We start from the raw sequence: 15,791 nt of genomic DNA, 5'->3' as shown, positions 1-15,791 counted from the left end.
CTGAGGAATTTTAAGAGGAATACCCTAAAGCAGAGACTTTTTATTTTTTACATAGTGATACCAAAATCAAGTTAGAATTTGCAACAAGTGCCTGTACTGTCTCCCTTTTATGTAACAGTGTACATGGATACATCATCTGCCCACAGGCCTGGGGGTGTTGGACACTTTTTCTGCAGTTACCTGTAGCCAGATTATAATTCACAAATAAAAAATAAATATTTGGAGCAAAAAGAGGGACATTGCTTATGACTGACAAGTTAAATCATACTAAATTCATTAGGCAAAGATTGTCCTATACTGGTTCTAAAGTCTGTTAAGGCTTTGGATTATCTTGTAAACACATGCTAGCCATGGAAATTAAAAATGTGTAAGGACAGTTGACCTTGTGGTATCCATGCTTCTCTTTCCTGGCTTTCTACAATTCAGTCCTTCTAAATCAACATTCCCTACTTAGAAAACCTGCTTCCCCCCTACCCTTCAGTATGTGGTAAGAACCCCAAGCAGGCAAGGCTTTCTGTGCACAAGTTTGTAAAAGAAGGAATCTTGTATGTATTACTTTCATAGTTCAGTTGTATGGATATGGGTAATTGAGGGCTGGATTCTCTCAGTCAGATCCAACCACAATTCTAGTATGAAGAAGCTTTGAAAATGGTATGACAAATCAAAATGCCGCCCCAAGAGAGAAGCCCTTCCTGATGAAAGGGACAAAAACTCTTTATGCCATTCTCACCTATCTTCCCCAACACTGCAGGTAGTAAAAGAGGCATAAAAAGAGGTGCAGAGAGAAAGAAGTACTCTCTTGCCAAATCCATGCTAAATTCTCTTTTTCTATTCCACCATTTCATTGTACATGGTTACCGTTTTGTGTGTAGAAATACTGTCCTTTACAATATGCAATTATAACATGTCCATTAAAATGGAAATCTATTATATAGTGCAAAATTTTATATATCTAGAATTCCATATATTCTCAATACAAAAAAAAAATAATAAAATCAGTAAATTGCTCTTAACTGATATGTAAACTCATAGTTTAGACACATCTAGAAGTGGCTGTGGCTTCCTGCCCCATTTCTCTGTATCACTGGTTGGGTGGTCTCCCACTCATAATACTTTTAAGAAACATTATCCTAAGTAATTGAAAGTATATTATGAAAGTTACCAAATTAGATGTTTACATGCACAATCTATGTTGGGTTTTTATTGTGTTTATTCATCCACTCCTCATTTGGGAAATAAGTTAATAATTCAAAAGAGGTCATTCGCATGACTGTCAGTGTAGCCATCGCTAAAGCTGCATGGCACTTCAGGGAAGCTATGAGGATCTAATAAAATGTCCTAAGTGTAACATTTAAATACTTAGATTTTCTGCTTATCCTAAAACAAGCATAGGATTATCATACTGACCTTCTTTGTGAAGTGCCTCGAGGCCTACGTGCAAAAATGCTGAACAAACACCTATGTATGGTATTCCTCCCAGGAAAAGGTGGATGCGGAGGCTGAACGGGGTGCAGTCTTTCTCCAATTACATTACACTTTTAGAAAATCACTTGAAAAATAGCATGATAATCAAATATACTAATAACTATTAACAACTAATAGATCTGTAAATCGTAGCTTCTACTACACTGCAAATAAACTGTATTTAACTGGTCCATCATTCTGAGGGAATCAGACCAGAATAAATTATTTTTAGCATTCACAGATGCTGATTTTATACAAGGATTAAAGAGATTAGAAAAAATCAGCTTTCACATATTTTGCTTTATAGATATTTGTAATGCTGATACAAAGTAAAATACTTTGCACAGTGCCTTCTAACTAGATAAATAAAAGCATTTTTTACACATTAGTGAACTGTAGCAATTTTATTACACTTAGGTTTTTATTTTCTACTTAAATGAATAGCAACATCAGGTGACAGGACCCGGCATAAAACCACGTGTTTCCCTACTCATTCTGAAATATTTGAGTAAAATGCAGAATAATTCCTCAAAATGTGCAAATAAATAAATAAATAAATAAACCTATGCTCTGTTTCCAGAGGTCAAGCTAAAGCAAGAACAATGGCATATTTTGGGGAGGGTAAAGGTCCAATCCATGTGGATAACATCAAATGTACAGGAAATGAGAGATCCTTGGCAGACTGCATTAAGCAGGACATTGGGACACACAACTGCCGTCACAGCGAGGACGCAGGGGTGATCTGTGACCACCTAAGCAAGAAGGCCCCTGGAAACAGCAACAAAGGTGAAGCACTGTTGTCAGTGGCAGACCAACAGGTTTGGATGGGGAATGGTCATGGTAGGAACATATGAATGTAAATGTTCCCACTTCACAGAGTTACATCACAAGAATTATAGACACAAAAGTGGTGGAAGATCCTCTCTGCTTACACCATGTGATCTTACTGCTGCACCAGCAGTTCAAAGGAATCAAAACAGCTATTCAGATGATACAGGGTATTTGTCTGCTACAGTTTACAGCAGATGTGATTCTTTAGTTGTACAAGGGACACAAAAATGCAAGAACCTAGACAGCTACTTTCAACTTCTCAAGATACAGTTTATCTTCAGCTGAGGACTGAGAGCTATGTGGTATGCTAAGCTCCACTTCCACTTACATGAAGAAAGAATACTATAAAAAATCCTACATTTGAGAAGCAGAGCACAGATGAGCAGTGTTCTGTAATCAGTCAGAAGATCTCAGCTAAAAGGAATTTCTAAATCTGAGAATGTGGTTGTTAAAAACTACCATGAAAAAGATATTAACTCTAGCCTTGGCTTTTTCTTTTCTTTTTTTTTTTTTTTTTTTTTTTTTTTTTTTTTTTTTTTTTTTTTAATTAACTGTCTTTGATGATTGGCTACTTTTCATTTTGACTTTAATGCTGTCTCTTATCTCTCCTTCTGATTTAGATTCTCTTGCTTCTGTTTGTGGATTGAGGCTACTACATCGTCGACAAAAACGAATAATTGGTGGGAAAAATTCTTTACGGTAAATATTTAGTAAAGTCAAGTAATTTGGAATGTAAAGCTTCCAAGACATGTATTTGCTGTTTGCCTAATTTATGGTTTTATAGTAGGCTTGTTGTTTGTTTTTCTTTTGGCTTGTCATGAGGTAGAAGCAGAAATATACTCAAAGCAAATTTGTAAAAAATTAAAAAATATTAATTGATAAGTACTTGCAGCATAAGTTCAAAATCAGTAGATGCTTATGGGTTTAATCCTTGATTCAGATAGATTTCTTACTTTCCAAACAGCCGTCTTTCCCCTTTTTCAAAAGGCTATTTTGATACCAGGATGTGAGCTTTAAATGCTATCTACATTGAAAAAAATAGCCTGGGAATGATTCTCTGCCTAAGACTCGATTTTTCTTTGCAAAATAATCCTTGAAGATGATAACACTGTAAAACCAGGCTTTTTGTTTACAATTTGTTCTTAGCTTTTAATGACATGTTTACGTTTAGTTAATATAAACAGATTTACTGAACACTACTACTAAATGCTATGACAGGAAGTATAGGCTTTATTTACTTAACCATTGTAACCACAAAAATAGATGATCACAGCATCTTAGAAAAGGGATTGTAAAAAATATACTTATGGTATCATTATATGTCACTGTGCAACTTATTTCAAAGCACATGCACAGCATCAATCAATCAATTTCAAAAAAGACATGGCCTAAGTGGCCATGTATAAAGAAGGAGCCCAGAAAAAATACGTAAGTGTAGTCAGAGCAAAGCAGGATTACTTACCTTAGTAAAGAGACAAATGAGAATAATAAATAATGCATTGTATAGAAACAGACTGAGAATTATAGTCTGAGAATTATATGTGTACCAAGGACATTGGATAAAATGAAATGGTGACAAATAATGGATTTCACAATTAAATCAGAGCAAGAAACTTGATCTCATAAATAAGCACAGTGACATTAGAGGAAGCAAAAAGGTGAAAGAAATCCAACAGTGCACCTAGAGATGCTTCAAAATCTAGAAAAGGAACATTTGAACAGTATCAGAAAAGCACTCATTGTCACAAAAAGTCACTAAGACTAAGAATGTAGCAAAGATCGAAAACACACTGGATACAAACATACATCCCAGGAAATCCAAAGCTGTCTAAATTACCCCATTTTGGAAAGACACATCAAAGTGGATCTTACATAACAAGAAAAACATCTGGATTTTTATGCTTTATAGGAAGCAACTTCCTCCACCTTACTTTAAAAAATTTGGCACTGGCAAGTCTGACATACGATGCTGGTCTAGATGATCTTGAGCAGCTCTTGTGCTCCAGCATACCTATTCAATTAACAGTAGTCAGAACATACCTAAGCCTGCCTGTAGCTTATGCTTAGACACTGCCATCACTTCCAGGTGCATCTCTCTCCCTCTCCATTCTCACTGATTCCATCTCTTGCTAATCTATTAAACTGGCAAAAAAATAATCCATCCTGTCCATAGTGGCCTGAAAATATGTATTCCAGTTCTACTATACACACAGGCTGAGAAAAGGTGCTCGTGGTTTCTACATTTGCTTTAGACTTCTTAGTTTGCCGGTTTCCCTTTTTAAACTGCTCAGAACTGACAAAGACACTAATGCCAACAAGAAAGGAGGCTGAGTTAAGCTTTTCAAGAAATTTCCTTCTTTCCCATGCCAGCTGACAGGACATTTCTGGTTTGTTGACTTGGATGGTATTTGGCAACAAACACAGAATATATTTTTGCCAAAACGAATGCAATTTGAGACAGGAATATTAAAATAATTGACAGTGGGAGGAAGCACTCGGTGCTGGATGCCCAACAATTCATAAAGTAATCCTGACCATTGTTAAATTGAATTCTGAATGCTGCATAAATATGGCGGTATTATCAACAATTACTCAATAAATAACATGGTTTCTAAGCTACGTCAGTAAAAGAAGCTACATAGGTTTTATATTCAACGTAACTGACATTTGAACTGTTGTACCCTGAACACCATGTGTTATGTCCTCTGTAGAGGTGGCTGGCCATGGCAGGTTGCACTCCGACTGAAATCTTCTCATGGTGATGGAAGACTTCTGTGTGGTGCTACTCTCATCAGCAGCTGCTGGGTCCTCACTGCTGCACACTGCTTTAAAAGGTAGGTGTCTTTTCAGTAGTGAAGTATTTTCAAACCCTTTTCGTGTTCTGAGTATAGGCAAAAACATTCCAGTTCAAGCCCACCAAAAGCTGTTCCAATGAGTTGGTCTTTTGGTTTAAAAAATCCAAACAACCTCCTTCTGCCCCAAATAAAAACAAACAAAAAAACATAATACACTGAAATGCAGCTTATGGCTTTCAGGTTATAGTGAAGACAACTGAGCAAACATCAAACACAGGGACTATAACACTCCAGATTATTTTTTCATAATGATAGTTTCTGGCAGTGATAGTTTTTACTTTAACACTGCCGTGACTAGATTAGGTAGTCCACCCAAACACATTTTAGGGTAAAGCACTATTGCTTATTTTGCTGAGTCAAACAGGAAAGTAAATGTGCATGCTGGATGCTAGTGAGACTGAGCTATTTTCCTTATTTTTCACAAACAGGCCAGAGAAACTGCCCTACTCTGCTCTCTTACAGTACATCAAGACTTGTGTTCTGCAGCCATCTAAACAAATGTCCCATCTCCTTTAACAAAGAAAGAACTGTCTAAGTGGTTAAACTTGTTACTTTCTGACACTGGCATCTAATAAAATTATGCCAAACTCAGCTCCTTTCCATATGTTTAGCAATTAGCTTGCAACTTTCTCTCTCTTGTAAATCACATTTCATCCTTTTGCTCTGCAATTCTCAGTATTAAGCTATTATCTAGCTTTTCTAAATGTCTTACCTGATTTTTTGCAAGAACAGAGGTTCTGTTGCTGATAATTCTCCTGTTAGGCTTTTATGATACCCCTCTCCATTACTTCTGACATCAGGAATTCATTGCCAATGAAGTAACTGTAATATAAAACAACCAACTTGCACAGTAAGGAAGTTGGTTTAATATTTTAAGCTTTTGACAGCAATTATTTCATTGGAATCCTTACAAAAGCTTAGTATGTGCTGGAATAAAAGCATAGAACAGCCTTGCAGTTCTGAGGATATCTGCTAGAATTCACTCAAGTGGGATGCAAATGTTTTAGTTGTGGACTTGAAACATTTCCTTTTGCACACTAGTAACTAAAAAGAAGTCAGTTATGTTTCTACTTGAATGGAAACTTGCCTTTGCTTAGAACCAGATGCCTATCTTTAAATTTTCATGTTTCATAAAAACAATTAAGGACTTTACTTAGTAGTATTTTAAGCTGAAATAGTCAAACACAATAAAATTTCTGCCTGCTTCTTCTAATGTCCCAGTTGTTTCTGCAGAACTATGAGAGCACTTAAGTTTCTATCATAAAAATTTAAATAAAATGGCTTCTTATTTGTTTATCATCTCCATAGTGTTTAGTAAGGATGCAACTTAAGCTCTTGAGAAAGCATCTGATTAAAGGCTTGAAAACAAGGCAGTTCTTTCTGTTATTTTGCCTCAAAGATCCTCCTTCAAGGAAAATACAAGTGAGGCCACAGGAAGCCACTTATGTTTTCTGTGTGCAAATCAAGATCTTAGTTACCCAATTGTTTTACTTATTAGGAGGCTTTCAGAAAGTTTGGTGAAACAAGTTAGTATTTTCCTGCAATATTTTCAGATTGGTGCAGGCACTCTAAGGACTGTTAAAGGCTTTCCTAAAACTGCTATGTGTGGTTTTAGGGACCAAAGCATTGTTTTGCCCCAGATGTTGCATTTCAAACTGTGCAACCTAAATCTAAGCATGCAACTCTCACAGCCTGTGGATGCACTTCTGTTTACTGTAAAAAGGAGAAGGCATCTTTAACTCTGAGTTGACATTGGACAGACTGGGGTGAACTTCCTAATGATCTCAGTGAGATTTTAAGGGGCTAGACTTCCAAGAGCTATCTATAGATCAAGTGCCTTCTTCACATATTTTCCACAGGCAGACAAGAGAAAGACCAGTATACCATTTCTCATATCCTGGAAGTTGGAACACTGATTAAAATAACAAAAGTAGTCTCATCTGTACTATGGATTAAAATTAAATGCAATTTTTCACATGATGATAAAAATTGTTTGCCAGTAGTGTAGGAGCACTACTGGTTTCTGTAGTTTCATAAATACCCAATTTAATTTAATATAAAAAATAATTTGAAGCTATTTTTCCTCTCATAACCCACATAACTTGTTATAGATTTTTATCCTGAGTGGTTCTGACAGCTATATGGAATTTGCAGATCTATACATACAAAAATAATAACTTTGGATAATTATAAATATGAGGCATAGAGAAAATATAATGACCGCTATGTCATTTTAGGAAATACTGTGTTACTTGAACATTGTACTGTTCTAACTCTTACTTAAGTGCTTTTGGCAATCCTGAATGCCCACATATACCTCATCATAGTAATTTTGTTTTGAGAACTAGGCACCCTGAGGCAGAGTGGAACCAAATATCTAGTAAGACACCAGAAACCAAAGCTGACACCAGAGTTAAAATTCAGCACAAACGGTGAGATGAATTTAGGTGTGCCTTCAATGCCACTACATTACCTGACTGGAAATGGGATCGTATCAGCATAGTGGCTGATTACTAACCCATCCTCCACTTGGCTGGGAAATAAATTTGCCAGGAGTGCTAAGGTAAACATTGCTAGGCTGCACTAGAGCCTTCTATCTGATCCAGGGCTAATAATCTAAATTCAACGTAATTTTCCACCCAGGAAGCACTCCCAGACTCGTCTTCTGTCTCCACTCTTCAAATGCGATATGTGTGTGTGATGATTCCCTGCCATTTCATAGGAGGAAGACTGGACACCTCTGAGCTAAACTACTTTGAATTTTTTATGTACTGAGGCTTTATTACGTATTTCCACATTTGGCAAATGCCAGCTACTACTGGGGAAGAAATAAAACTGTCTACAGAAGAAAAAGTTTAAGAAAAGCCTCATGTGTGTGAGTGCACAAAAATATGGTAAATCTGCGCAAAGACTCCTCATTAAGTGTCTCACTAGAAGCCTTGTACCTATTAAAGTTTAATTCATTTGCATCAGAAGCAGCACTTCTCATTCTGTTAAATGTTTAAAATCAGTATTTTAATTAAGTTAAGCTTTCCTGGATCTCCTTCATTATTCTTCTATAAATGACCATCATCCATAACACAGAAAGCCAGCAGGAACCTATTAAAGGGAACACTGTTCCTTTCGTCAAAATCAAGGATGTAACATTAAATAGAAGCAGCAAGATTTCTACAAAGCTATCTGATAAGCTGATAGGAGAGCACTCATTATCACTAGTCATAAACAAATGTCCTTCATGTTTAGGTTTATGAATCAAAACAAACTATTAAAAATCAAGTTATACTGATTATTAAATCAGTTTAAGAAGGGTGTTAATTTCTCATCTAAATTACAAACACCTAATAAATATTTGACTCTCTAGCACTCTGACTTCCACGAGGTTTAAATGAGATACAAGAAACCTACACAACTCCTTCCCCCCTTCAAATTGCATTAAAGATAATCAAGAGAATATATAGTAAGTCCTATAATCAATGTTGTGGATAAGGCTTATAAAATAAAAGGCAGAGGCACTTGTTTCACTAAAAAAATAAAGGTTTATACCATGTAAAATCACCTTTGCACACTTGCAAAACACTGTGAATACATTTCTTATATCTATACAAAACCTTTATGTCAATGTATGCAGTGCTGAACTTAGATGGGCAAATATTTATTGAAGGTATAAAAGCCTTCATTATCCAGAAACTATCAGCATAGGTAATTTGCTGCACAGAGCCAAAAGTGTATCCATAGATGATGAGAGAGCATTTTCCGTGACCATTTTGAAGTGTTTTTGCCAGAGGTATGTCAGGCCAATATATATTTAATGCTAATGACCTTATACATTTGTATTCCAATATGACACTCAGATATGTACTGAAAATTGTTAAAATACTACTTTCAAACATTAAAAGCTCATATATAGCAATACATTTTATGGTACAGAATCCTGCTTATGATAGCTTTTAAAGCAAGCAAGATAAACAATAATATAAACAATGACTGTAGCAAAAATAAATAATCTATTTAATATTGCTTAACTGGCAAAGGAAACAGCACAATTTAGTTAACTTACTGGGCTCACTTGCTGTATCATTTAGATTCTTAAAGTGGAATGTCATGATGCAGTTATGAAATTTCAGGAGAAAAATGTATCTGAGAGGTCAGTAACAAAAACAACTTTCCATTTATTTTAATGGGGGGTTTTCATGTAAGTTAGAGCAATCCAAATGATGATAACGCAAAGCCATTTTACTGCAATAGCAAGGAAAGTACTTACTGTATCAGCTTTCTTTTCTAAATTACTCTGAGGAAAATAGATCTTGCAAAGTTGGGTAATGCATTAGCCAAGATTGCTTGAAATCTCACCCACGCTAGAAGTGATACTAGAGAAGTACTCTGTTGGCTATATAACCCATCACAGTGCTACTACACTTTTTACATCTGAGCATTACACCTGTTCTGTAAATAGATTTTGTAAAAGTGAAAGATGGTTTGATATGGTGCACCCTGAGAATTCAGCTACCTGCCTTTACACTGACCTTACCCACTATGGAGAGGGGCACAGGAGAGGTGCTGTCGGTGTGTAAAACATTCTACAGCTGGGTGTTTTATTTCTCTGTCCCAAGAATTTCATGGAGGACCACTGCATTGATTAGCTCCTACAATGAAATGACCTACCAGCATCTGTCTGTTCAGTTGTTGTAGTGTATTCAATCTGCCTTTCAAACCATAGTAGCATGCTTTCTGTCAAACAAACATTATGGTTACTTCATGAAAGAGGTGGCCAAAGTGACCAATACGCTTGCCATTAATTTAGTAGTTTCTCTTGCTGCAACCAATTCAGAAATCTCTAAGCTGTTGTTTTATGAAATATGCTACATATGATGTTATATAGTCTTCACGTGAAGAGACAAATGACCACTTTTTATATATATATATATATATATATGCAGAGCAGCAGATGCAACTTTCTGCAGAACACAAAATTAACTTAAGGGATCAGATAAATTTCCCTACTAATATTTTTGATAACTAGAGGAATAAAAAAATATTTTCCCAACCCCTAATTTGTATATTTATATAAAAATATGTTTCCAACTTTGAATGCTATGATTCTGCCAAAGCATTACTGGTAATTTTTGCACATAGACCAGGAAAATTTGCTTTCAAGTCCATCTATATGTAAACATGCTAAGTTAAACTCTAAATTATAGTTTCTAATAATTTCCAAAAGCAATAGTGAGTGAATATATAAAACGTATTCAGTGCAAACTGGTACTGAAATGTACCAAGAATTTTCTTGTAAAGATACACAACTTATTAATAAAAAAATCACTTTCATAGAAATAATACTAGAAGGTGTAACACCTATACTGTAAAGCTTGTTAACAAACTAAAGATGTATAGCCTTACTCCTTGCTGTATTAAGGAAAGCCAAATAGATGACAGAAAAAAAACAACCAAAACCAAAAACCTCAACCCAAGCCACAGATCAGGTCACAGCTCTGCTGTAAAAAACACAGCTGTTTTCTAGCTAATGCTGGGTTATACATTTACTGGCTCCCACATCACAGCTGAGAGTAAGAATAATAGTTTAGACTGATAATAGAATACTAAGTGTCTTGACAAAGTATGGTAAGATCAGCCTTTTCTGATGTAAGGTGTATTGCAACAGCGACCCAGGAGGGAAGTAATCAGAGTCAGAGCAGAAATCCCTGGCAGGCAGCAGACAGCGAGGATTTTACAAGCTACAGGATTTCACTGATGTCATACTTCAGATGGCCAAATCCAGACAGATGTACCTAACTACAGGATCAAGTTAAGACATAACAGCCTTTCTTCTTTGGAAGAAGCTCCTTGAAGGCAACAAAGATAAAATGAATGTTATCAGTTGTCAACTCTACTTCCATAGAATTTTGCCATGTATTTTATCAGGAAAGGAATCAATTGTAACATCTTAGTAAGCTTTTAAAACTGGCAAAACCACTCAAGATTATCTAGAAATGACAATATGAGATATAGTACAAGAGAAATTTAAGTGTTTGTGTTGTGGTTTTTTTTTTTGTTTGTTTTTTTGTTGTTTTTTTTTTTTAAAAGGCTTACAAAGAAATAAATCTATTCTTAAAAGGACTGGAGTCAGAATGCCTAGAGAGCCAGGATTCATGCTTCTGCCTTTCCTGATGTTCCTTCCCAATTTACACTCTCATTTCTTAATAGAAAATTCCTAACGAAAATTGATTCAGTGGTAAGTTATAAAATACTAGCACATTTGTGGTCAAAACAGAAAGAGTAGCAATGTGACACACACAAGTATAGGTTTTTTCCTTAAATATCTTTGAGATAAACATACTGATCAACAAATCAGAAAATACCTCTTTAGCTATTTTTTTCCAGGAGGAAATAAGTAATATATTTGTTGAAACTTTTTTTTCTCAGTTCTCTCTATGAGTCTAAAATCAGCATGAATACTTTTTTCAACACCTCTGTAAACTTTTAAAAATTCTGCATCAGTTGCATCTGGAGAACAATTTGCAAGTACTACTATGGAGGAGGACCTGGAAAAAGTTTAACGGTTGCCAAGTTACTTCATTCTTCCTATATAGCAGTTCAGATGAACAGATTTTGGTCATAACCTGCAATCTTCTTCTTAGAAGCCTAGAAGTGAAATTTGCTCACAGAAGACCTGAAGGTGATAAAGCTTTGCAGGCAACCAGGAATGCAAGCCACAATTAGAAGAAATATTCAGTGGTATAGCCTTATATTGTTCAGAAGAAACTTGATTGTCTGCTGCTCCCCAGCAAGCCTTAGTAAGCTATGGGGATCACCACGTTGCCGGAGGGTATAAAAAGAATGTGACAGAACATGGTAGGGGGTTTTCGGCACATGTATTACAAATTTCCTGTTGAAGGTTATGAGGGAAAGGGAGAAGTCAAAGAAAAACTATTTGGGTTATCTTAGCCAGATTTAAAAATAAATAAATGTATCACACAATACTCCCTTGTTTGCATTTCCCTAACAAGGGCTGTATGTGCTGTAATCCAAACATCTCCAAAGGCATGCACAGAAAAATGTTACTGCAGCCAGAGTGATAATGTCTAAGGTATGTACCAGTTAGACTATGATGTGAAAAAAAAATTGGGTCATGTTAGATGCAAAACAAGACTAAGATTTACAGGCTTTCTCTCACCTTGGCAATAGGGGCTTGTGATGCATGTATGTTTAGTTTTCCTTATTTTGACTTCTGTACAACATAAGAGGTTTTCATCAAGTATCTAAGACTGCAGGATTTCTCAACCAACCTACAAAGCAAGCTTCAACACTGTTTTCACTTCAGTAATTATTTGGAGCATCACAATAATGTTAATAAACAGGTTTTCATTACTGGCAATTTGTGTTACCCTGACTAAATAAGTTTATAATGCACACCTTGCTTGACCCTTGAAAATATGCGCCAGTCGTGGCAAGGTGGCTTTTGGAAACCTTGCCTGTAAAAATATACAAAAAGTAATATAGCCCACCTGGAACTTCAGGAAATGTTTTTTTAATATTATTTAGGATACACATGAATGTCAATCTAAGTATCTGAGAAAGCATATTTGTGCTTTAAAAAAAACCAACCAACCAAAAACTTCTTCTATCATTATATGAGCAATGCAGACCCTGATCAAATCTGTTTCCACGGTTAGGATCTGACTTTGCATGACCCAGCCGTACTTGTTTTCACGTCAACTTTAGGTATGGCAACAACACTCGGAACTATGCTGTGCGGGTTGGAGACTATCACACACTGGTACCAGAAGAGTATGAAGAAGAAATAGGAGTCCAACAGATTGTGATGCATAAAGAGTACAGGCCCGACAGCAGCGACTACGACATCGCGTTGGTGAGGCTACAGGGGCCAGAGGAACAGTGTGCCAGATTCAGTACCCACGTCTTACCTGCTTGTTTGCCATTAAGAAGAGAGAGACCACAGAAAACTGCTCCCAACTGTTATATCACTGGATGGGGTGACACAGGTAAACACGTTTTAATGTTTTCCACCCATCAATCTCATTACCTGAGGCTATTTATTTAAAAAAACAAACCAAAAACCACACAACAAATAAGAACCAAAGCAACAAAAAAACAACAAAAAGCTCCAATACTTGAAATAATAAAATGCTCAAAATGAAACAACATTACCCTTTTTATACAGGGGAATGTCTTCTCTTCTGAGCCTTAGAAATGACAACACTTTGTTTACTGATTTTAGTTTGTGTTTGAAAAGTGGTGATCAATCATGTCACTCTAAATCAGAGCCAGTCAGTAAAATGCCCTCATTAAGATTGACAAGCATGAATTAAAAGCTTATTTGTTGTCAAGCTCACCCTGTTCAGTGGCTTATCCCTCCCTGCCTCAGCACATAACAGTTCTAATATATTTAAGGTTTTTAAGGTACATACAAGGAGTATATCAGAAAGGTTCTTTAGATGACTTAGATACAGAAAAATGGATAGAAATTATACACAATAGAATTTAAAATATTTTTTTTAATCTCTCTTATTACCAGAGATTTTCAGGCAGCAGTTAGATTAAATAAGAGAACATCTTGCTGAGATTTACAAGAACCACAGTGCAATCTGCAAGCCAGGCTTTCGGAACAAACTATCTAGTCAGTTTTTAGGTCAGCACAAGACTCTTCCTCTTCAGAGGCCTTTGTCCTTCAAATGTTTTACAAATTGATAACCATATTCTACTTTAATGTTTTTATGGTGTTGAATACATCCCAAAGCAACCACACTTGAGCCTTCCACTGACTCATTCCAACTGACAAGATCAGGCAGCAAGGCCAAGTATCAGTTCTTCCTCTTTACATGCACTAACCTGTGTGCACAGATGTCTAGGTCACTGTACTACAATACAGGAGACAGACCTGTAGGGTGTGTTATTTTGCTAACAATAATTGCTAATTCATTGCCTAGCTCTGACTCGCTTTTTACACAAATCATGAAAAGTTCTACAATATTTGAACTTAGGACATCTATTTAAGGAAACATTAACCAGTGCAATAATTGGCTCTAATTACAGTAATAATTGCAGTACTTAGGTTGGAATTTCATACGTACTACATGAATCATAATTACAAGTATTAAGATTTTATTTTTAAAAAATCCAACAAAAGTTTCCCATCTTTCCAACTAAAAAAGGTGCAAGCCATAGCAAAAAGACAAATTACTTAAATCTTCACATCTTATAAGCAGAGTACCGCTTATACAATGCAGGGTTCAGTACAGATAAAGAAAACCAAAGGAACAGGTTCTGGTTACACCCACAAAATGGAAGATTCCTTTTGGTCAGGAGTCCCATTAGTACTCTGGTCCACAGGAGTTACCAGGATTGTAAAAGATTTAAAGGATACTGCCCATCCCTACCAGAGCACACTTGGGGTCCTCAGCTGAGGTGACAAGAAAGCTTGCATGTACTTACAGGCTGTCACCATGATGGCTGGCTGGATGCTCTACTTGGAAGCCAACAGAGAACGTGGCACTTGTCAGGCTGAGCTAGACAATATTTGAACGGGTGATCTAGAAATGAAGGATTTCTGCAGCTTTAGTCTCCATCTCCACTCCTCAAGGCTTCCCCATTTAAGTACTCAGGAATATATTCTTGTAGAAGACAGAGAGTGTGTTTGGAACAAAGCCAATCCCAGCCTTAGAAAGATTAAGTGAACACAAGGAATAAAGTTTTGTCTTAATTTTTAACTTTTGTTTTTTAAAAAAGCACTTATATCCCTATTCACATATCAATATACTATATAGTGTTATATTTACTGAACAGTAGATTCTCCAGTATTTAGTCTTAAGTAAATTTATTTAATGACAAAGAGTTTGAAGGACTGACTGCAAAAAATGGATTATGAGACAATAATTTGGGTTCTCTTTTCAGGAAGGGCTTATTCAAGAACATTGCAACAGGCTGCCATCCCCTTACTTCCCAAAAGGGTATGTGAAGAGCGTTACAAAAGAAGATTCACAGGAAGAATGCTCTGTGCTGGAAATGTTCAGGAACAGAAACGTGTTGATAGCTGTCAAGGAGACAGTGGTGGACCACTTATGTGTGAACGTCCAGGGGAAAGCTGGGTTATATATGGTGTGACCTCCTGGGGCTACGGCTGCGGAGTGAAAGATTCTCCAGGTGTCTACACAAAAGTATCATCTTTTGTACCCTGGATAAAAAGTGTGACCAAATTATGAATGTCTGTAAGGAAACGCAAACTTCATTAACAAGGTTTGAGGCAGGACAACTTGAACAGCAGAGACAGGGCACAGCTGGGGCTCACAGCGGGTGGAAACAGACACAGCTTCCTGATTAATGTTTTTGTTAAATCCAACCCTTCCAGTCAGGGATTACTATACAAACAAAATCCCTGTGTTAAGGAAGTTTTTATATATATACTTATATATAGTCCAGGAATAAGTTACTATGTATCAAGATAAGGGGAAAAGTGATAGCCAACTTAGAATAACATTGGAGCAGGACAGCTGGAGTTCACCATGAGATTCACTGCCCACGGGAAGACTTTAAGTAGCTCCAGGCTATTTATGCTCCAAGCTTCTATTGAATTAATTGCAGATCTCAAATTAATCTTCCATCTAGATAATCAGTTGTTGACTGTTT

At 36.2% G+C, this 15,791-nt stretch overlaps 1 protein-coding gene across 1 annotated transcript in view; it reads left to right on the top strand.

The window, feature by feature from the left end:
- The window catches only part of PRSS12 (protease, serine, 12 (neurotrypsin, motopsin)), a 55,836-nt gene extending 40,469 nt beyond the window's left edge, over nt 1-15,367 (top strand). Inside the window, exons 9-13 of the mRNA XM_009998573.1 lie at nt 2,045-2,250; nt 2,916-2,994; nt 5,007-5,129; nt 12,870-13,150; nt 15,060-15,367. Coding sequence (XP_009996875.1) covers nt 2,045-2,250; nt 2,916-2,994; nt 5,007-5,129; nt 12,870-13,150; nt 15,060-15,367 — 997 coding nt within the window. The remainder of the gene's footprint in view (nt 1-2,044; nt 2,251-2,915; nt 2,995-5,006; nt 5,130-12,869; nt 13,151-15,059) is intronic.
- The last annotated feature ends 424 nt before the right edge of the window (nt 15,368-15,791 follow it).

Source organism: Chaetura pelagica, unplaced genomic scaffold (genome assembly GCF_000747805.2).
Source record: "Chaetura pelagica isolate M959 unplaced genomic scaffold, ChaPel_1.0 scaffold176, whole genome shotgun sequence".
NCBI lineage: Eukaryota > Metazoa > Chordata > Aves > Apodiformes > Apodidae > Chaetura > Chaetura pelagica.
This window is presented reverse-complemented; position numbering and strand designations above follow the sequence as displayed.